Source organism: Aspergillus wentii (assembly GCF_001890725.1).
Source record: "Aspergillus wentii DTO 134E9 unplaced genomic scaffold ASPWEscaffold_8, whole genome shotgun sequence".
Taxonomy (NCBI): domain Eukaryota; kingdom Fungi; phylum Ascomycota; class Eurotiomycetes; order Eurotiales; family Aspergillaceae; genus Aspergillus; species Aspergillus wentii.
In genome coordinates this window covers 33540-55293 of record NW_024467839.1, presented here as the reverse complement: position 1 = coordinate 55293, position 21754 = coordinate 33540, and the positions used below count along the sequence as shown (strand labels likewise).

The following is a 21754-nucleotide window of genomic DNA, read 5'->3' as shown; positions in this document are numbered from 1 at the left end:
GGAATATCCAGGGAACAGCAAAGGGGCAACCAGAGATGGAGCCAACGGGTCTTGATGGCATCTCTATCAATCGGATTCCGCGAATGTTGCCCCAATACGAGGGAGCCTGGATGGGCAACAAAGAGGCAAATCAGGGACCAGGATAGAACTGCGCCTCGTTTTCTTTGAGTCATTGTTGTATCATAGAATGTTTTTGCAGCTGTTTCAGCAAAAAAAGAAGACGTAGAGTGAAGAGAATGCGAGATTCCCATTGATCCGATAGTGAAGCTGTCTTTGTCTTGTCTTTCTTTGGCTTCACCATCGCGTTCACGTGGTGTTCTATCCTCGTCTTCCACCTTCTTAACTTCATCTCGTCCATTTCACCTTCTTTCGATTTCATCCATCTTCCATGACTGCCAATTACACCATCTTCATCTGCTACTGTTTCTTCAAGACAATACCCGTGTCATATTGATATTGCCCCTCCACCGTCTCGTTTCATCAACATTCGACCCTGCTTGTTGACCACCAACGCCTGATATCCTAGCGCTCACAATCCTTTGTGTCTCCTGATCTCGTCTACATAAATATCATCACCTTCGTCTCATCTCTTCGCAGAGCCTCAAGGTGATCGATCCTCTTTACCTTCACTCTTGTTGATGTAATTTCGCCCAGTTCGCCCGCGCTGATCGTCAACGTCCTGTTTTCTACCCCACTTTCTCTGCGCCTCCACATTCCCATCAGTCATCGCCGAATTCTTTGCTTCATCATTTCATCATCACCTCTTCTCTTCTCTTCTCTTCTCCCCTCGTCCTTTTTCCATCTTTTTTTCAACACCCCTAAACTCATCCATCTTCTGTCCATTCCCCCATGTCATACATATACAGAGAACGCGATAGAGAGCGTGATTGGGACGAACCTCGTTCTAGCGTCTCAATCAAGCGTTACGTCATTCCTCCTGAAGATGAGCGAGAGCGCGACTATCTCGTTCGCCGCGAGGATCCTTATACCGGGGATCGAGAACTGATGGTTCGGCGCTCTACCGACCACCATGACGACCCCGTCCTCGTCCGTCGTTATGAACGTGACGTCGACTACGAGCCTCGCTATCGCTCCGAGCGAGATTACTACGAGCGTGAGTATACTGAATCCCACCATCCTAGCCGCCACTCCCGGTCTGTGGACCACCTGGCTGGATCGGAGCTGTCCCCTACACCCATTGTGATCCCCCAAGGCCAGCCGGTAATAATTCATAAAGCTCGAGGCCCCATCTACATCAACCCGCGCGAATCCGACTACGATGTTGTCCACCGATCAGAGGTTGATAGAGACCCCCACTATCATCACCGACGTTTCCGCGAGTATGAGGATGACCGTCGCCTTCGCCGAGAGCTTAGTCCCGCCGACTCGATCTCCCAGGCTAGCCGTCGGCGTGATGACCAGGACTACAGCAGTGATGACAGCATGGTTTATGTTCGCAAAGAGACCCGTGAATACGACGACCACCCACATCACCGACGCCACCTTGCTGAGGGTGCTCTGGTTGGTGCAGGTGCTGCTGAACTATACCGTAGCCATCGGAAGAAGGAAGGCGAAGAGGTGTCTGATGGCGCGGGTCGTCTCGGCCGAACCGTAGGCGCTGGTGCTCTAGGAGCTGTTGCCGTCAATGCGGCCTCGCGGGCCAGAGACTACTATCGCAGCAAAAGCCGGCACCGTTCTCATTCGTTTGATGACGACCACGGCTCTCATCATCACCGTCGTCGCCGCCGCCATCGTCATGGCCATAGCCATAGCCACAGCCGTCGGAGTCGCAGTCGAAGCCGCTCACATTCTCACTCCCGAGCCAAGACCTTGACAGAACTTGGCCTGGGTGCTGCTGCTATAGCCGGTGCTGTCGCTCTCGCACGCAGTAAATCAAAGTCAAAAGATGACAGGCGCAGTCGCTCCCGCCGTCGTACCTCTAGCAGGAGCAGGAGCAGGGCAAGGTCGCGAACAGGCGATGGCGATGGTGACGATGACGAGACTCGAAGTCAGTCACAGCGGAGAAAGCACATGGCGGGAGCCGGTCTGGCAGGCGCCGCGGTAGCTGGCCTTGTGGAAAGGGCCCGCAGCCATTCGCGTTCTCGCAAAGGTGAACGGTCTCGGTCTCACAGCAGATTCCGCCAGGCCCTCCCTGTCGTGGCGGCTGGTTTAGGAACAGCAGCTGCCACCGGCCTGTATGAAAAAAGCCAGGACCGAAAGAAGGAAGGCGAAGATGGGTCTAGGCACAGAGAACGGCGGCGATCCAGGTCCAGAAGCAGGACCCCGTCAGAAGTTTACCCAGATCCTTCACGAGACTCAGCTGGCCTTATCGAGTATGGCCGCGATCCAGTTCATGGAAGCATCCCAACTGCAAACTACTATGGCAGATCACCGTCTCCGTCCGGCTATTACTCCGATGCCACCGATCCCGTGGCTAGTGGTGCTGCAGGATATGGCTCTTCAAGAAATCGGGACCGTAGCCGCAGTCGCAGCCGCAGCCGCAGCCGGGGTGTCAGATACGGCAGTACATCGGACTCAGACCAGGACAGTGGTAGACGACGAAAGAGTCACCACAGGTCTCGCGACCTAGCAGGAGCTGCCCTGGCCGCCACAGGAGCGGGATATGCAGCTCACAAATATTCACAGCGGAAGGATCGTAAGAAGGCTGGTCAGGATAGAGACAGACCTGGTAAGGTCTCTCCCTACTATTGAGAAATATAACCCGCACGTTCGTGTATTGACAGAAACCAGGGTATGATGACGATAATGTGAGCCGGGATCCGTACGAAGAGTCGTACAACCCCGAGCCCTACCCACCTTCTCCCCCTGCCGCGCCTCAGCAGCAAATCGATGATCGCCAGTACTACCCTAATACCAACTACTTTGCGCCGCCCCCGAGCTCAGCTCCTCATCCGGCGAGCAATGGAGCACCGTATCGCCCAGCAGACTATCCACCACCTCCTGGAGCAGCTCCGCCCCCGCAACCGTATGGGTATCCGCCTCCTCCAGGACCAGATCCGTATGCGCCCCGGCCCCGAAGGGCAGATGAGAATGTGAGTGCTGCACAAAACTGGCCCTTCCCCACTGCTAAATACCACACACAAGATGGTGGGTCTAGGGAACAGAGACTCCTAAATGATTAGGCATTGTTGCTAACTGCCTTCGTTCAGGTCTAGAAGCATTCCCTCCCCTCGGAACGCCGCGTGCCAAAAAACGGAGATCACGCGCTGTTAGCCATCCAGCCCTGCCAAAATCTGTTTCTTTTGACCTGAATTCGGGGACCTCGCACGATCGCCAAATGGACCCGGGTTACGAAACTGATGATAGTGATTCAACGATTGGCTCATTGAAAGGCGATCGTCAGCATGGCTACCATCGCCGCTGTTCTTCCGATCCATATTCTTCAAAATCCAATACTAAATCTAGACCCGGTGGTGGATCTTCTACTACCTTGGATGCTGGTAAAAACATCGGATCTGACTCGGATTCAACTATCGATTTGCCGGCTCGATTCGACTCGCAAGGTAAACTGTTGCCACAGCGGGAAAATGATCCAGTGGTAGATAGATTGGAGGATTTGATTAGAGATATCAGTAAGGTGTTATTCTAATTGTCTTTTCTGTTAATTTTCCCCTGTCCCTTTGAACGCAACTAGTTGTGTGGCCTTCTGCTTTATGTATTCAAAAGACTTGAGATGACCTGTTATGCTGTATTACATGATATTAACGACGTTGTTATGATAAATTATGGTCTATTTCGAAATAAATTATGTGATTTCCATGGGCATGGTATTTCTTCAACTGTAGACTGTCTAAGCTTGGTTACTCTTGAATTTAAGAAGCTTGTTTTATATTCCGCTCATTATAATTCCCCGCATTAATAAGTACTCTTCTAGACCCCTATCTATAATATAATTCATAAGCCCAGGGATTTAATAGCCAGATATGCTGGAGTAGCCAATCTTCATGCCGGAAATTAAGGTCTTATGTACATGCATACATACATTGCACCCAGTCAAAGCTCTCTAATCAAACAATTCCGAGAACAAGACAAAAGGAAGACAAAGAACCCAAGTTTTTAAAAAAGGAGGGGAACGCCAGGCTGATGCATAGTATCAATTTTTGATCTTCCCGCTCTATGCATGCTTTTTCTGTGCAGTCAACTGTTTTAGACAATATGTCAAATCATCACATCATTTGGGGAAACCTCCCCCCAAAAGAAGGGTAAAGTATATTCAAAGAACAAAGGGAAAGAGACTTGAATATCTCAAAATGAATGGCAGCATATAAATATATAAACATGTAGGATTTCGATCTCTTTTATCAAGGAAAGAGAAACCAATTGAATCATAATATCTGAAGTCCAGGGCTGATTAAACAGAAACACTGGCGAGTCCAATCGTGACAGGAACCACCATTACATTGATTGGCCCCATTCCAGAGGCCCAAGACAGTAAAATTTCATGAGAAATAATAGAAAACAATAATGAGGCAAGGGTATACAAGAAGGGAAGAAAGAAAAGAAAAAGACAAAAAGAGTAAAAAGCTGTTCGCTTGCTGTCGTATAATCACAGATAGAATATAATCAATCAGGCCGTAAAGACTCGTCTAGTCATTCCAGATGCCTCTGGTTTGGTCTCTAATTTTTCATCGTCAGGTATTACAAGCCGAGGGGGAGGCAACCTCGGCCGAGATAACATTGTCATTGATATGGCGGTATCATTCTTCCCAGGAGTTCCGTCTGGATCATGATTACCATCTGGATCATTACCATCATCATCGTTATTGCCATCATCATTTGGGATGACTTGGGTTTTGGAGCTGACAGATGCAGAATAATACCGGGAGCTCAAAGGTAGTTGATACTTGATCACTCCGCGGACAATCAAGTCAAAAGGATGTTGTAAAACCCGCTCCCACCGTTCAGTGCCACCTTCTTCCGTTTTGTTTCCGGGTCGAGAAAGACGTATTTGTCCCTTGGAGTTGGATGTCAGATGGTTCCACGGGGAAGGCTCAAAGGCAAGAGGCGAGTCAAAACGAAACACTCGGCCAAGCAGCATTGTTTGTGGATCGCCGGTAGGGTCGTTCGGAATGGGATCAGTGCCCTTGTCAACACCTCCGTTGCGGATTTTCAAAGACTGGTCCGATGATTTCGTATCCGCAAGACATCCCGTACTCCCTACGCAGCGTACAGCCTGTGCCATCTCGGCACGTTTCCTGCTATGCTCCACGCGTGGAAATTGTTCCGAATCGTAGGCACCGTCACGCCACAAACTTTCTGTGCCCACAAAACGACTCTTGGCAAAGATATTGACGTCCATATCATCAACTGCCACAGGAAAAAGGTTCGGATTCACTGCCTGAACTTTCAAATCGAGCATGATTTCCTGTTCCGAGGCGAGCACATTTTGGATGTCGAGGACCTGGACGTCGATGAGCGGTTTGGTAATGGCGATGACAAATGAGGTGATGCCCCCAATAATGAGGAAAAGCATGAGACAAATTATGAGACAAGCGCCGTATTTTGAAAAATAGCTGCGTTGGCGCTGTTGCATGTATTCCATTTGCCGTAAACTCGCACTGTTGGGCCGTCGGCCGCCATGGCGGCTTCGTGTCACGCGGGGCGTACCAACAACCAAGGGTGTTCGTTCATCATCGGCGCCTTCTGCATCGAAATCATAACCGTACACATCGCCTGCCTTCTTAGAGTTGCTGATGGTACGATAGTTTGGGAGAGTGCGAGACGAGCCGTTGTGCCTGGGCTGTCTGAATCCGTTCCCAACGAAATGTCGAGGAGATTTAAGGTGCGGCTGGGGCTGCGGGAATGGTGATTCGTTATCAAACAGTGATGGATACATGTTGTTGCGCCCGTATCGCTTAAATTGATGATGGCGAGGGGTCTGTGTACCGGTGCCGTCGGCTCTCGAAGGACCACGGCCAGCTTCATCTCCAGCGTCGCCATCCACGCTGCTATTGTAGGTATTGTTCGTAAATTTCATGCTTCGTTTACCCGTAACACTGTGATTACGCACCCGACCAGCGAGCTGATCAACCTGGCTTGCCATGGACGTGGCACTGGGTGTTCGAGAATGATACCGTTGCTGCCGGACAGGGTATGGATCTGGCGGGTTCGATTCGTACACAAACGTTTCATCGGAATCTGACACATCGGCCTCGTCGACCGCACTCGCAACTTTGGCTTCGAAGATGTCCGCCTTGGAGGAAGCAGTGCCACTCGACAGGGCAGCGGGTTTGCGAGGTCGTTTCTTATCCTTTTTCGGGCGAATGGTTTCGGTGCTGGGTTTCATTCGAAGAGTGCCACCATCGACACGACCGGTGTTGCCTCGATCACCGGTTGCCACACCCAACGAGACCTGAGGGATTGAACTCACAGTCTCGGTCTCGACAATCATGTTTCGGACAGACCCATCGGCAGGCTTCCCACGGGCACCGCCGCCACTCAAAGACGTAGAAGACCGTTTCGGTACTACAGAATGTGGCCTCTTGTGTCCCTGAGACGAGGCACGCCGGCGGGACTTTTCCACCGGGCCTGAACTCTTGTTCCCACCACTATCGCTGCCACTTTCGGTATTGTTCTTCGAAGCCCGGGGCGTCGTATCCTCATCAATCTTTTGCAAGCGTGACTCGTCCACTGTAGGCTTATTCAAAACGGTATCGGTAGAGGGTGTGGATGGATCGCTGGTCATTTCTTCAACCGTTTCGAGGGCGGACCCGGACCCATTGATGCCTCTGTTCACCGCACGCGGTGTGCTCCGGTCCCCCTTTGATGTATGATCCTCAGTTGGTGGTACCAACGATCGTTTACTCGAGATATTCGGGAGGGCGGTGTCCTGATCCGGCCTCCGTGTCGCGGCCCATAACATATTGGATTTCTCGGGACTTGGGGCATTGGGGGACGCCTCAACGGGCGGAGGGCTCAGTATAAGCGGCTTGCAAGGCTGAGATAGCGCTCTTTGCACGGCAGTTGAAGAGGGAACGGTGCCTGACCCAGGATTCTGAGCAGGGACAGACCGAGGTGGGCTGCAATCGTGACTGCTTTTGCGAGAACGGGAGGGGACACGATGGGTCGAATTCGAATTTGTGGCACGGAGTGAGGTACGAACAGGCGATGTTTCACGGGAGGAGATGGTCGAGGAGGTCGTTGAGGCTGGGGCAGAGATCCCAGAAGCAGATGGCGGAAATTTGGGCAACTGGGACATTATGGGAGCCTGGGATTTAATAAGGGCAGTCGAGCGTGGCAGTTCCATCATGTCACTCTCACTAGCGGATCGCCGAGATGCAGAATCATCTTGGGCCACTCTGGATTGACCAGAGGCACCATTGGAGTAAGGCGACCTCTCGGACTCCGCTGCCATGGCCTGTATCGAGTCAGGATTTTCTGACACGACTTAGAACAAGTCAGGAGACCCGAGAGGAAACCGGGAAGGGGAGTGAAAAAAAAAAAAAAAAAGAAAAGAAAAGACGGTAAAAGTACAAAATGAAAAAAATAAAAAAAGTCTTGCACACAAAAGGAACAAGGAAAATATGGGGGGAGAGTCAGACAGTAGAGTTGGGTGGGAGCCGATGCGTTGGAAGATGATCTTCTGTCGCACAAAACGCGTTACACGGATGACAGAATAGAAGGACGAATAGACGCAGACCACATGCTGGTGGGGATGGCAAACGGGAGATGACAGGATCACAAAAAGAGGAGGGGATAGCTGTAAGGTGAGGGGGGCAGAGGGGAGGGAGAAAGGAAAATACTATAAGGGAAATAAGCCACTGCAGGCGGACTGCAGACAGACAATCGAATTATGGTGAGGATGTTCAGGAAACGTTAGAACAACCCAGGCAGAACGTGGCCCAAGAGTCCCAGAATTTGATCAGAAGACAATCCCGCGGAATGTCCAGTCTAGAACATCCAATCCTTCTTCTCAGCAGGGCCAAGGGTTGTTTCGTCAAGCAAATGCCGCGGTGGTTCGAGTGGTGTCGATCCGGCTCGACAATAACTTCGCTCCAGCGGGTGGTTCCGGTTGGGAACGGGGAAGAATAATCCAGACACCCCAAATATTACTCCGTGAAATGTAGTAACGTCGGTGGTATGCAACGATGAGGATTATTGTCCTTGTGCCGCAGTTGACCGTCGAAGCAAGGACCCCAAAGGACTTGACCGCAGTTAAAGAATTGCAGGGCAGGCGACGTTGACTGACGGGCGCATATGGATCACATCCACACCCACTCGGAGTCCAGGGGAAGAACAGATACGAGGCCCAATAACAGCTGCCCACGTCAAGAAGCTCGATGGGTTTTAGTTTTTAGGCTTTGGTATTTCTGTCGAGTGTCGATTGATTTGATTGAGGGCTGAAGACCGGTGGACGGGAACAATAAAGGCCCGAGGACTTTCAAATGATCTGGGGGAGAAGAGAGGGTCCACGGTGGACGGGAACGGGGATGGCGGTGAGGCGAGGATGAAGATGGGGTTAAAAATGATGGTGAAATAGAGAAGAAGAAGATAAAGGACAGAGACGAGGAAGATGAAGCAAGAAAGAGAAGCAAAAAAGAGAGAGAAAAAAGCACGTAGGAAAACCGAGGAATGAAGGTCGAAAAGTGAATCTGAGCGGGCGTGACCGGGCTGTGACGGGATCTGGTAATATTACCGTTCACTTTGGCTGCGGCTGGGGATAACGGGTGGTCACATTCGGTAATTACCGACGGTCATAATGACCTCATCCATCGCGAGGCAAAATGGGATGCCCTGTATTCTGGATTATTGTGATTATGATACAATTGTTGCCATTTGTGAATCTATATATAATAAGCCACCCAAGCCTATACCTATCTATGAATCGATGGTTAAGACACCCAAGACCCCCCAAATTATGGAACAGGAACCAAAGTAAGTAGCAACCAAGCAAGAATGTTATATGGTTGCTTCGCCCGCAAAAGCATCGACGCCCTAAGTTGTATCCAAAATATCATCACGTCTTATAAATATCCAAACTTACTTGACAGAAATACTAGTTCTATCAATGGGCGTTGTCGAGATTATTAGTCAAGGACATTCATGAAACGCCCTGCAATTTATACAATTTTGTACACTCGCTTCGCGATATAGAACGAAGCAATGGCAAAGAGAATGAGCCCAGCAGTAACTGAAAAAGTAAAACAAGTTAGCCATTATCATAGATGGTGCAAAAGAAGAGGGAACCATACTCGACCAAAACCAATCTAGACTGTCCACGTCCTGGCCAGGGACCTTGACGTTCATTCCCCACATACCACAGATAATGTTCAAGGGAAGCACGATTGTTCCAAGAACGGTGAGCTTCCCTAGCACATCTGCCGTCTGTTCCTGTCGCTCGTTCATCAAAATGTTGATCTGTGCTAGGTAGTTGGAGTGGGCTCGCGACAATATGCTTTAATGGAAGTTCGGTCAGTTATTGCTTGAAATCGGGCAGAGAAGATCGAGAACATACGTCTCATAGTAGGTCAAACTACTCGTCATAGTCATGATATGATCCTGGATATCACCCAGATACAAGCCAATTTCTGACTTCGGTGCCACTTCCCACTGCTCATTACACCGTTTGGCAAACCCCTTGACAACATCCGCCTTGTTGCTTAGAAGCCGGTACATACCCATCACCTTCTTGCGAGATTCACCCACTCGCCGCAACATTTCACCCGGGGTGAGGGATGTCGATACACCGTCATTTCCTTCCTCCTTGTTGGAAGACGTAGCAGTCCGCCCGAGAGAGTGCATGTGCATAATGTTCTCATCAATTTCGTCGACTTCGTCTTCAATGGCCTGGATGAGTGGGCCGAACACATCAGTGATATCATCAATGAGTGCGTAAGAAATCCAGTCGGAGCTCAGAATCAGATAATCCATAAGTTGGCGGATACGTCGCCGTACGTTGGCAGGGTGGGGTGTCTGAGAGAAATGGAAGGATATCACACCTTCACGGAACACCACCACATACATGTTCACTGGCTGCAGGTAATTCTCGCTACTGGGGTCCTGCTCGAAGGTGCGGTAATTGACAAAGTAGTAATTCCTGAATAGCTCCACCTTCTCTCGGGCCTCCTGCATCATAATGTCTTCCGCTGTAAGCGCGTGTATTCCAAATGCTTTGGCGATTACCCTCATTTCGGCGTCTGTCGGGCAGAGAACATCGAGCCAGAAGGCTGGTCGGGGCCCATAACGCTTCGGTTTGGACTGTTGCTGTTCTTTGAAAGCCGGCATTTCTGCAGATAGTCGTGCTTCTGATACACGTGCATCCGAAACGGCTTCGCTGATGATTGAATGCGCGCGGGGCTGCTGCTTATTTTCAGTGGGGGTATGGTTGCTTTTGATATCGTAACTTCCATTGTTGTTCTTCATGTTGTAGTGGTGGTTAGCGGCATATGTCCCATTAGATGGAGTCTTAATTCCATTGCTATGAATGTCGGTACCAAGAGTGCTCTCGCGGATTGGATGGTCGGTTTCCACGTCGTCCTCGTCCGACGAATCTTCCAACTCAGGAGGTTCGGGGATGAACAGATCGCGGAAGCTGCCTCCAGGCTGCACCAATTCCGATATTGTCTGGGCATGGATGGTGCTATCGAATTCTTCGTTGAAATAGGTGAACCGGTACGGTACCTCATCTTCCTCCCGCCGCCACGTGCGATATTGGGGTCGCAATCGACCCTCGATGAGCATCGGTTCACTAATTTGTTTCGTACGGAAGTCACCATGCCGGTCCTCTTTTTCTTCACGACTCCATTCGTCCAGAATAGAAAGGTCCGGCCACTGCCTATGCCGCCTCCGCCTACGGCTACCATCCCGAGATACTTGTGGCATATCCTCTTCCGCCATTTCTGACGGCTCCGCAATCGGGAGGCAAACATCTTCCTCGACGGGGAACGCAACGGTTCGACGCCGGCGGAGGGAATCCTGTAACCCTGGCCGGGAGGACGATGGAGAGGGCGGGTCTGAATGGCTGTGCTGCGTTTCATCACCGTCCATATCAATTACCATGTCATGCGGCAGAGAGATCGAGCCTCGTCGATTTTCGACAGATCTAGCCAACGAAAAATCAAATTCCGCCCCAGTGACCACTGCATCGTCATATCCCATCTCTGGACCCACCTTGGGTGAGGTGGGCATGGAAGGTGGATTGTTAATATCATAATCGCGATCCGGCTCTGGGATCATAGGACTGTTATGGCGAGGAGAACATCGTGATGAGATTGTATGAACGGATGCTGGTCGAGGACGAGATGGGTAGGGACTCGATCGGCTATCTGCCCCGTATCGAGGCAGGTTGGAAGTGTGGCCCGAAGAGGGCCGCATCAGCGGTGTCCGATCATCCACCGCCTCAGAATCGTCACTATCATTCCCTGTATTGTTATTTCTCATTGCCGAGAGAGGATTGAGAGAACCTCCGTCGCCAGAGCGGAAGGGTGTTGACGAGGAGCCAGGTCGAAAGGATTGAGCGAGACGACTGTCTCTGCGCGGCGGTATCATAGGTTGGTTTCTGCATTCGTTCCAACAAGCAAACGTCGTCAGCTATTTTCTGAGGCAGAAAACGAAGTATAAATTGTAGAAATTGAACGTACCGATGATCCAACAAGGCCTCACTTTCCAGACTTGTGTTACTCAGACGTCTCCCCAACTTGTAGAACGGAGTAGTGGGATGATTGGCCGCTAATGGGGCCGTAGTCTCGGTGTCGGGACCTGGAACAGAAGCAGCCCCAGCGTGAGGTTCTTCTGCAGCTAGAAATGACTGGCGGCGGGTACGGCGCTTGCGATTGCGGTTTTTCCTCCGCTTGGCTGATTTGCTGGTGCCAGATTTGCTGTCTGAGCGGGACTCCTGCGTTGTCTCCGGGGCCATCGTGCCAGGTCTCGCAGGGCCAGCTGTACTGGCGGAGTGACCGTTGTGCTGGGAGCGCCTGCCAGAGATAGACGATGGCTGTGGTGGAGGCATGTCGGAGGCCGTGCTGATCAAAGCTTCACTATGGGTAGTGACTGGCTGACTGGTGGGCAAAAGACGGTCAGGCTTAACCACGACCGGCTCGCCTAGGCCCCTTCAACAATGGCCGCAGAAAACAGGGGGCTACAGCAGAATCAATGGTTATGCGATCCAAACAGATGGAGCAGAAAATGAATTCAGCATTGTAATCAGTAGTGTATATCAAGACCAGGTGCGCCAGGGATCAAGTGCCCAGGTTGTGGAAACAAGAGCAGTTGACAATGACGCGGGTGGCAAGATGCGGTGGAACATGGGGCAAATCAGCAAGTAAGGGTAGACAGACTCCATAAAAAAAATAGTCAGAGATAAGGATCAAGACCCCCTAAATCACGCTAATTGAGGATGGGAATAGAAGGAAAGCAGACAGCCAAGATGGGGTTGAGGAGAAGAATTCAATGATCCCTCCAGGAAAAGAATCCCTGCTACTCTGGGGTGGTAGTGACTACCTATGACAAGTCACATGATACCATCGCCAAATCCATTGCTCCTATGGAGCAAAGACACCGGAAATGGTGAAGCTTCGAATCTGCTGCATGTACAATATTTGGCACCTAAAAATATACATATCATAATGTCTACTCCATATATCCCGACTCAATGCATCAATAGGAGCTCGTAGTGGCTAGTGGGACTGGAAAATGGGGATTGCTAGCGAGTGAGCTACTCTGCCAGTACTATGTTGATGGTGTCTCTCCAAGGAGTTTCTTTATATCGCACTCAGACCCATTTACACCTACAAGGCAATGTGGAATAAAGGATACATGGTATATCACTCTATCGATTAATACAAAGTCATTAGTCATGACGCATCAATGCCATACTACATACAAAATAAAACCACGGCACATCTTTTTCCTCATAATCGCAACGGATTTCCATAGAAAGAAAAGAAAAATCACAAATAGAAAAAACATACACATCATAAAAAAGAGAATATTAATCAGAAAAAGGAAATTTGAAAAGTGTCCTCCGAGAATTAACCACTACCCCGTAGGGAGTTCATACCCATCCATGCTTGACCGTAACCGTACGCCTCAAATGTGCCACCGCAGAAAACAGAATTCTTTTGTTTTGAAAAGCCCCCAAATGTAAAATATCATGAGCAGTAGTCGTGATCTGAGTGTGACGCCTCAGATCACATTGCTCAAGTCCATGTTTGAAGAGGGGGCGTTGCTGTGGACTGACCTGCCTCCGTCGATTGACATGCGGTCACCACTCAACATGTGGACAACCTTCTTGTCTTTTGGACGGGCCACAAGAACCTGGGCCGGACAGACGACAATTTCGTCATCACCGGCGCCTGTGTCGTTGCCCTTCTTTACAACAAGGGGGAACAGCACAACCCGGACCACAGCTTGCTGTGTTTCTAGCTCATCATTTGACGTGGTCTCGCCACTGCGCTCGTTCATTAAAGAAGCATTGAAATACACCTGCCGGGACAGATCGCCATTTGTGTCATATTCTGGTTGCAGCGGAGGTAGCATGATATACTCGGCCACCTGAGCACGCATTTCCACGGAAAGATTAACGGCAACGCGCAACACCTTTCGTAGGGATTCTAGGAGCTGAGCCTCAACTTGTGTTGGGGGCGGGAGTAGACGTGACAAAGTACTGAAGATTTCAAGGGCAACAGCTTCAGTGTCGCTTTCACGCTGTCGGGAGAAGGCAGGTCGCTTCGAAAGAAGAGTAAGAGTAGTGGCTCGCCAGCGATGGACGGCACTGCGGGGACCAACTTCCCCCAAATGTTTCTCAAGCGATTTGAGCTTCTGGCGTTGCTCGCGGTCCATTCCAAATAGGTACCTGGTGAAGACAAACTCCCACACCATCGTCATTACCACAGACATGAACACATCACGACGGCGTACTCGGTCTGCGAGGTAGGTATCCGCATCGGAGCCGTCAAGAAGGGCATTGTCAAATCGGTCGGCAACCTTTTCGTCATGCAAGTCGCCCAGTTTGCGGCAGCGACGGTGGTCGGAGTGCTTAGAGAAACGGAGCACCCACTGCTGCACATGACCACACAGCTTTTGGCACGCAGCATCAAAATAGTCCTCATCACGGAAGATAAGTATATCGTCTTGCATTGACGCTGCGATTTGATGCTGCAGTTCCTTCACCTTGTCCCGGGCGGCCTCGAGGTCCTCACGGAGACGGCGCAGCTCTGCGTTCTTCTGAGCTAATGCCGCATCGATTTGCTGACGCACCGTGTCTTGCAAGCTATTCGAGAGTTGTTGATACTGAAGGCGTAGGCCATCCAGTTCCCGGGTGGACTCCTCCCGGGCTACTTGAATTTCATTGGCATGAGTAGCGGCAAGGTTGGTGTTGGTGGTAGTCAATCCTTCATTATCCTTGGTCAAGCGGGTGACTTCCTTCTGTAGCCACTCCACTGAGTTCTTTAATTGTTCTACCTCCGCTTCTCGGTCTCGTAGGTCGGCATCACGGCTGTTGAGGGCATGGTCGCTTTTGCGGCGAGCGACACTGGTGGTGCGAAGTTCCTTTTCGGCGGCTTCTCGTTCAGCGACCAGGAGGCGATTTTCTGAAATAAGTCGGTCTAGACGAGTCTCGAGTTCTTGCAGTTGTTGCATGCTTTGGCGGCGACGGACACTGGGCGGTCGGCTGGGCGACCGGGGCGAGTTGGGTGTCTCCCCCCAACCCTCCTAAACAAAAACCGTTAGCAAAACAAAATCACAAGCGAAAAGATTTTTTGCAGTTAGAAAGTGGAGAGGAAAATGAAAATTACTCACGTAGACGTCCGTCATTCCTCGAATAGGGCGCTTGCCCTTGTCGGTGACGGGGTCGTAGGAGGAGGAAGAGGGAATGCGTTCTACGTTGAGGTCGGACGGGAGGGGAGAAAGAGGAGGCTGGGGATTGCGCGGGTGCGAGGTTTCCTGTGCCCGACTTGCCGCCCGCAAGTCACCACTGGCGTTGCGAGTTGTCCGCCGCAACGCCCGGTTGACGCTGGAGATGCTCTGGGTGCTCTGGACACTGTGAATACTGCTGACGCTGCTGGGTCTCAGAATGGGCATCCCTTGCTCAGGTGTCCGTAGTATTTCCGCCGGCCATCCAGGGTCAGCCGGTCGGCCACTTGATCGATGAGTCTTCCTTTTTATCTCATCATCCCTGTCTGTAGTAGGCCACGCTTGTCGTGCCAGCGCATTGTCTGTGAATTTCCTAACCGGGGTTTCGGGACGTGGCAGCACATGTTCGGGTTTCATCTCCAGACGGGGTGTGCCGTCGCGGCCTCGAGCCATGGTTCCTTTTGTGCCCGACTTCTCCACACCAGCATCTGGCTCTTGTTCCGAAATTGTGTCCAGCGGGGTCCGGGGAGGGGAAATCGTACTAGGGTCCAGTTGAGGTCCTCCGGGGAACGTTCTCGGCGGTGATGGTGTTCTTGTTGCTGAGATGGGCCCTTGGTCCCAGGACCATGTTCGCGACGGGTGGTCATGTCGCCCGTGGATTGATGGGCTGCGAAGGAGTTCACGGGAAGGATTGCCAACTTGCTGTTGTTGTTGTTGCGTATCTACGTCCACCTGAGGCGACGCGGAAGATGAGTGTCCGGCTGGGGCTGCGTGCGCCGGAGGAGGTCCATATAGAGACATATCATTGTGAGTGGGAAGCTCTTTTTGTGCTTCAGGTCTTGCTTTGGCGTTTTTCTTGACCTCACCATCTTGTCCATAATCCTCCCTCCATTGGATATCGATTGACCTGGTCTTCGTGGGACCATCTGATAGCACTGACACCCTGTAAGAAGGGTCGAACTCAACATCAACCGCCAGATCGGTGGGTGTGACTGGTGTTCTGGTCTCGGTTGTCGTTGACTGTTCCGTAAAGGGATCCTGTAACGGCGTAGGAATAGCCGTAGTGCGAGCCAGCGAAGGATTGGGAATATCCTCGCTGTCCATTGATTTATCGGTAGCGATAGGTGCTTCCAAGACATGGATCGCGCTGTCGCGATTCGCTCCCTGGTCCATTGTCTCTTCCTCAGCCCTGTCTTTTACCGACTCTCGACTCGCAGGCTTCCTGAATGCCCCGCGCTTTAGCTCGGGGAAGATGCTAGCCACTTTGCTTTGTTTCTGTGGTGCCGTAGGCAAGCCTTTCTCGGGACCTTCTTTTTCGGTTGAACTCCGCAATCCTCGTCGTATCAGACCCTCTGGGATCCCAGTCTCATCGAATTCAGGGATTCCTGGCTCGAAAGTAGTTGGTTGGGTCTCGGGGGATGGCATAGGTGTCTGGTCCGTAACCTCGATATCGCCTTTTTCCCAGTCAATCGTAGGCCAAAGGTCTTCGTCTTGCGAGGGCTGATTTGTTTTCATACCTTTTTTATCAACCTCCTGCAATCGGGAGGGATCATTTCCCTTGGGATTGGTGGCAATCTGCTTCCCCACATCCTCTGGTTTCGAATGTTTTTCAGTCTCGAATTCTTCGGTTTCACCCTCTTGTAAGGGTTTGTTCTCCTCAACAGGCCACTCAGGTGATTCTTCCGAGACTTGTGCAACTTCTGGAATTGGCTTTTGAGTTTCGATCGTATTTCCACTTCCCCCATCCACATGCACAGTGCCGTCAGTTGTATGATCAACCGTGCTTGCTTCAGTACTGATAAATGGGTCTGGAACTGATGGCAGGTCCTTGGCGCTGTCAAAGCCGGAAGTCCTTGCATCCTCGATTTCTTCTGCTGCATCTCTAGCTTGGCGGTCGGTTGGACCTTGAAGATCAGTGACTGTTCCATCAGCTGGCAAAATCGGGTCTTTGTCGGCCTCAGGCATAGTGGTCTCTTCGTATGCATCACCTAAAAAAGCAGGAGCCGCTGCATTTCCTGTATTGAGTAAAGTTTCAAGCTCGGCCAAGGGTGGTTCCTGCTCAGGCTCTGATGAAGATTTCGCGAAGGGTTCATCTTTGCTGTATATAGGGGGTAAGGTGGCTGGCACTTCAGCATTTTGCGTCTCGGGGTTTGTCTCGGATGATGGTTCTTCGGAGATTGATTCTTGAGCAGTTGTTGACTTGGCTTCGGGGACTGCTGAAGGTTGCTCACAAGGCGTGTTTTCGGTATTGTCTGCTGAAGGTCTAACTGGCTCAGTCTCCCCAATGGGTATTTGTCCATGAGTTTGCTTGTTTTGCTTGTTCTTGTTTTTATTCTTTTTCTTTTTGCTAGGTTCCGACGACCCAAAGTCCTCTCCATCTGAAACAAAAGGCACCTCAAGTTCGGAATTTTCGGGAGCAAAATCAATATCAGCCACGGGGGGTTCACCGGCGGCCTCGTTTTGCTTCACAGTGTTCTCGGGATGCTTTTCGATTATTGGATCAACCTGTTCAGTTGTTGATGATGTATCTCCAATAGGTGCCCGGTTGTTTTCTTGTATTTCTTTCACCGAGGGTTCACCGAATGGCCCATCGCCGGGGGCCTTTCCTACCTCGTCAGTTGCTTCTGACTTGTTTATTGTTGACGGAAGTTGTTCTGTTGCAACAGTTGATCCCCGCTGGGCAGAATCGACTGCGTCATCAGAAGGAACGAGAGGTGACTCGGCTGTAGTGTGTTCAAGTGTGGGTTGGGGAGGAGGATAAGCGTATGAAGGACTCGCTTGCTGTTGCTCTACCTGCGAAGATACCATCTCATCAGTCCAAACCAAATCTTTTTCGTTCTCGGCGTATTGTTCCGTGTCGCGGGACTGATTTTCTTTACCGTCATCTTCAGCAGGTGCGTTTGCCGTCTCAAGCGATAGCTCCAGGGATTTCGCTTCGGTCGAGGGCATGTCCTCGGCGGATGGAGTATCCGAATTTTTTAACTGGCGCTTCTTGTCCTTCTTTGCCTTCTTCTTAGCCTTTGCCGACATGGGAGCATCGCCTTCGCCGCCTGCGTTCTCTGGCTGGGCAGTTTCTTCAGGTTCTTTAACCTCTGGGGTTTCGGGTTCGGGCGACTTTTCAGTTTCTGGCGGAGCGTCGTCATTCGTAGGAGCCGGTGCGTCTTCGTTCGCCTCTATAGTGTTCCGCTTCTTTTTCTTCTTCTTCTTTTTATCCTTCTTTGATCCCCCTTCTTGCTCGGGTTCATCTACTGGAGTCTGGGGCTCTGACTCAGCGGGAGGAGGCTGATCGGATACAGCTGCTTCATCGGTAGCAGTTGCCGCAGTCTGGTCAGAGTCTTTGGTAGGCAACAGGACGTCTGCATCCGGCTGAGATTGCTTGGCTTCCATTGCTTCCTCGGAATATCTGGCAGTATCTAGACCATCCTCTGCTCCAGGCTGAGAAATCGATATCTGCTCCATGTTGTCTTGCTGGGGGGATGGTTGGTCTTCGGTCTGGATAGATTCTGCATCTGGCGGGGTGTCTGCTGCTGTTTCGATTGATTCGGTCGATGGCTGGGTGTCTCGATGACCTTCAGACGAAGGGGTTTTCGCAGAACCTTGTTCCTCCCCGGCAGCCAGGGACACCTCTCCAGTTATATCAACAGAATCTTGGCCCTTTTTGCCTTTCTTCTTCTTGGACTTGGTCGGTTGAGGTTCTTCACCTAACGAAGACGATACATTCTCATCAGTAGGCTTTGGCTCATCTGCTTGTTGAGTGAGTTCTTGATTCTCTGATGGCTCATTCACCTCGCCAGACTCCACAGAGTGTTCCTCGACGTCAAAAGAAACTGACTTGCGCTTCTTTTTATCTTTCTTGGCCTTTTTCTTAGATGATGTTGTCTCTTCTCCCGCAGGCTCTGAAACTGGTACTTCGGCTGGTTCAGCTTCTTGGGCAGCTTCTGGGGGGGCTTCTGCAAGAGCATCTTCAGGAACAGCATTCTCTTCTTTCTCTGAAGTACTAGGAACATCTGGAAAATCTTGGGCGGATCCTGGATCCAGAGTTTGGTTGGGCACATGTTCGGTTTCTTCATTTGCAATAGCAGCCTCTTCTTGACCTAAAGATTGTGATTGACGCTTCTTCTTATCTTTCTTGGCCTTCTTCTTGGAGGTTGCTGTCTGAGGTTCTTCTTTGAGGTCCGAAGACGCTTCTTCAGCTGCAGTGGTTTCTTGCGTCGTGTCTGACGGGGCCTCTGCAGGAATAGCCTCTGCGGGAACAGCTTCTGCGAGAGGTTCTTCAGGAGTAGCATCTTCTGACTTCTCAGGAACATCAGAAGCAGCCGGCGGATCTTCAAGAGCAGGAGCAGCGTCTGAGGTTGGATCAGAAGGAGCTTTAGCATTCTCTTCATTTGCAGCAGTGGATTGCTCGTCTTCTATCACTTGTGACTGACGCTTCTTCTTTTTCTTCTTGTCTTTCTTCGATTTCGAAGCGTTTGCGGGTGTGGCGTCTTGAGCTTGTTCCTGAGGTTCAGCTTGTGTCTGATCTTGCGAGGCACTCTCTGTAGCTTCCATGTTTGCGTCGCCACCCTCTGTCTCCGGGAGATTTTCAGCAACGGTCGCGTTACCCTGAGATTGATCAGGTGTTGTTTCTAGACTCGTGGCCGCATCATCCTGGGGCTTGTCTACCGAAACTTCTTCGCCTGGCGTCGGTGTTGGCGTTTCAGCTGGAGCACTTGTGTCCTCCTGTGCTGGCTCGACATGGGCAAGTGTTGGTTCTTCGCTGGTAGCTGTGGTTTCAATGCCCGAGTTCCCAGCATCATTGGTTCCTTCAGATACATCTTTCGCTTCTATGATTATGGGTTCCTCGTTTGGAGCATTGTCGGCACCCGTAGTGGCATCTTTATGTTCCTCAGTAATCGAGTTTGCCTCTGGAGCTTTTGACTCTTCATTTCCGGCAGGAGGCTCGGTGGCTGTGGATGTATCACTATTTGATTGTTCTTGTTCGGGGAGTGCATCCACTCTTTCCGGCTCATCGACGCCAGTAGTCTCCAGTGTCTCAGACTCAGGAAGAGCAGAAGTTTTCTCGGTATGGTCTGGGGCGGCTTCTGGAAGAACATCACCTTGGCCATGCCCTGGCGTGGGCTCTGCGGTAGGACCAGAAGCTAGTACCTCGTCCTGGGCTTCAGATTGGCGCTTCTTTTTCTTGTCTTTCTTTGCCTTCTTCTTCTGAGCTGGGGTCATGGGGGCGTCTGCTTCTGCCATTTCTCGAGTATCGGGGGTTTCGGTGTCAATCTCCTGAGGCATCTCTTTTTCGACTATTTCCTCCTTGCCTGGTTCCTGGCCAATGCTGGTTGATGGTTCTTCAACAGCGACGGGAATGTCTGCGTTTGCATCCGCCAGGTCTGTGCTGGGTGGCGCTTCAGTACCTGCATCATCAATGGTGGAGACGCTTTGTTTCTTTTTCTTGTTCTTCTTGCTCTTCTTCCCTGTCGGTGTAGTGCCAGGTTCCGTCTCCGTTTCAGGTTCAACATTGGCCTCCGGCACATGTGGTGATTCATCATTGGTCTCTGATTTCTCCACAGGCAGATTGGACTCGTTTTCGATTCGTCCAAGGGCTGGTTCACCATTTTTGTCGGTCGTAGTCTCCTCATTGATTTGTGTTTCTGGTGGTACCTGTTCGTCGTTGGTGGGGACCTCACCGCTTGTTTCGCGCAGTTCTGTCCCCGCATTGTCCGCAGCGTCTCCTACACCCGAGGGTGCATCGGCCACAGGTGACTCGGCTGTGTGGTTGACAACAGATTCCGGCGTCGCTTCATTATTTGGCTCTGTTTCTTGAAAAATTTGCTCGGTCTGCTGGTTTACATCATCAGGCTGCTTTGTTTCAGGCTCTTCGGTGCCAGGGTGAGCAGGTTCCGTCTCGGGAGTATCTTCATTTAGAGAAGCCTGAGGTGTTTCGGCCGGCTCTTGCTCTACTGCTGTCGCTGCCCCACTCTTGCGTTTGTTCTTCTTTTTGTTCTTCTTGCTGCTTTTGCTAGTCGAAGAGGGCTCAGGCTCGACATCATCGGCTGGAGTCTCTGGGTCTTGAGAGGCGGATTCAGTCGGAGCAGTGTTGTCTGGAGTTTCCAAAGTTTCTGCAGTGACAATCTCAGTTTCGGCGGGAAGTGCTCTCACTTGCCCATCCTCATCTACTGGCTCCTTGGGCTTTTCAGTTACACTCTCAGGATTAGAGTCATCAACTGAGAGAGGCTCGGCGATGTCTTTCTCAGTGGAACAGTTGTCAACCGCTGGTGTATCTGCTGCGGGCGTCATCTCACTGGTTTCAACGGCCACGGGGCCTTCTGATGCAATGGGCTCAGAAGTCGCCGCATCGAGATCATCGGGGCTTTTGTTGTTGTCAGTCGTCTCCGGTGCCTCCTGATCCGTGGCTGTCGGCTCTGCAGCTGGGTATTGTATTTCACCATCGGGCTCTGGCAGTTCTTTCTTTTCTACTTCACCCTCTGCCAAAGTTTGAGAGGATCCTTCGGGCGATAAAGCAGTAGACTCCCCTGTAGCCTCAGCATTTTCAGTAGGAACCTGCACGGGGTCTTCGTTCATAGTGACTACATCTTCGGTGGACTCTGGGACTTCGGTTGTAGATTGAAGTGTTTCCGACTCGAGTTTTGGAGGTCGCTCATCGGGCTGTGCTTCCGCAACTGTAGGCTCCGTAGACGGCTGAGCAGCATCGGCACCACTTGGTTCATCGGGCTGTTCCTCAGCGGCGGCCCCCTTGCTCTTCTTCTTCTTTTTCTTGTCCTTTTTGGATTTCTTCGAAGACGCCGTGACAACAGGTGTCTCTTCAGCATCGGCAGCCGGCGCAATCTCGGGCTGTAGTTCTTTGCTCCCCTCGACTGTTTCTGGGGCATTTTCTGTGACAGGCGTGGCTGTTGTAGGGTCTTGCTCAGAAGCATCCTTCTCATGTACAGGCACC

General features: G+C 51.2%; 5 protein-coding genes across 5 annotated transcripts; 1 reads left to right on the top strand and 4 right to left on the bottom strand.

The window, feature by feature from the left end:
• Positions 1-849: 849 nt before the first annotated feature.
• ASPWEDRAFT_118432 (uncharacterized protein) lies at positions 850-3610 on the top strand (the record flags this gene model as incomplete). Its single annotated transcript, XM_040828819.1, has 4 exons — positions 850-1114; positions 1238-2689; positions 2752-3108; positions 3171-3610. 4 exons carry the CDS (start codon positions 850-852, stop codon positions 3608-3610), a joined length of 2514 nt encoding a protein of 837 aa, XP_040684435.1.
• Positions 3611-4607: 997 nt separating this feature from the next.
• ASPWEDRAFT_62193 (uncharacterized protein) lies at positions 4608-7400 on the bottom strand (the record flags this gene model as incomplete). The annotated part of the gene is made up of 2 exons (XM_040838620.1): positions 4698-7400; positions 4608-4638 (listed from the first exon to the last, which is right to left on the bottom strand). Exons 1-2 carry the CDS (start codon positions 7373-7375, stop codon positions 4608-4610), a joined length of 2709 nt encoding a protein of 902 aa, XP_040684434.1. The 5' UTR covers positions 7376-7400.
• Positions 7401-9080: 1680 nt separating this feature from the next.
• On the bottom strand, positions 9081-11875 carry ASPWEDRAFT_54145 (uncharacterized protein; the record flags this gene model as incomplete). The annotated part of the gene is made up of 4 exons (XM_040838018.1): positions 9081-9151; positions 9213-9415; positions 9476-11518; positions 11601-11875. The coding sequence occupies 4 exons, from the start codon at positions 11873-11875 to the stop codon at positions 9081-9083; spliced, it is 2592 nt and encodes an 863-aa protein (XP_040684433.1).
• A 1268-nt stretch (positions 11876-13143) lies between these two features.
• On the bottom strand, positions 13144-14598 carry ASPWEDRAFT_118360 (uncharacterized protein; the record flags this gene model as incomplete). Its single annotated transcript, XM_040828812.1, has 1 exon — positions 13144-14598. The coding sequence occupies one exon, from the start codon at positions 14596-14598 to the stop codon at positions 13144-13146; it is 1455 nt and encodes a 484-aa protein (XP_040684432.1).
• Positions 14599-19401: 4803 nt separating this feature from the next.
• ASPWEDRAFT_118343 (uncharacterized protein) lies at positions 19402-21381 on the bottom strand (the record flags this gene model as incomplete). The annotated part of the gene is made up of 2 exons (XM_040828811.1): positions 19402-19530; positions 20650-21381. Coding segments are annotated over 2 exons (861 nt in total), but the record flags the coding sequence as incomplete, so codon positions are not given.
• Between the last annotated feature and the right edge of the window lie 373 nt (positions 21382-21754).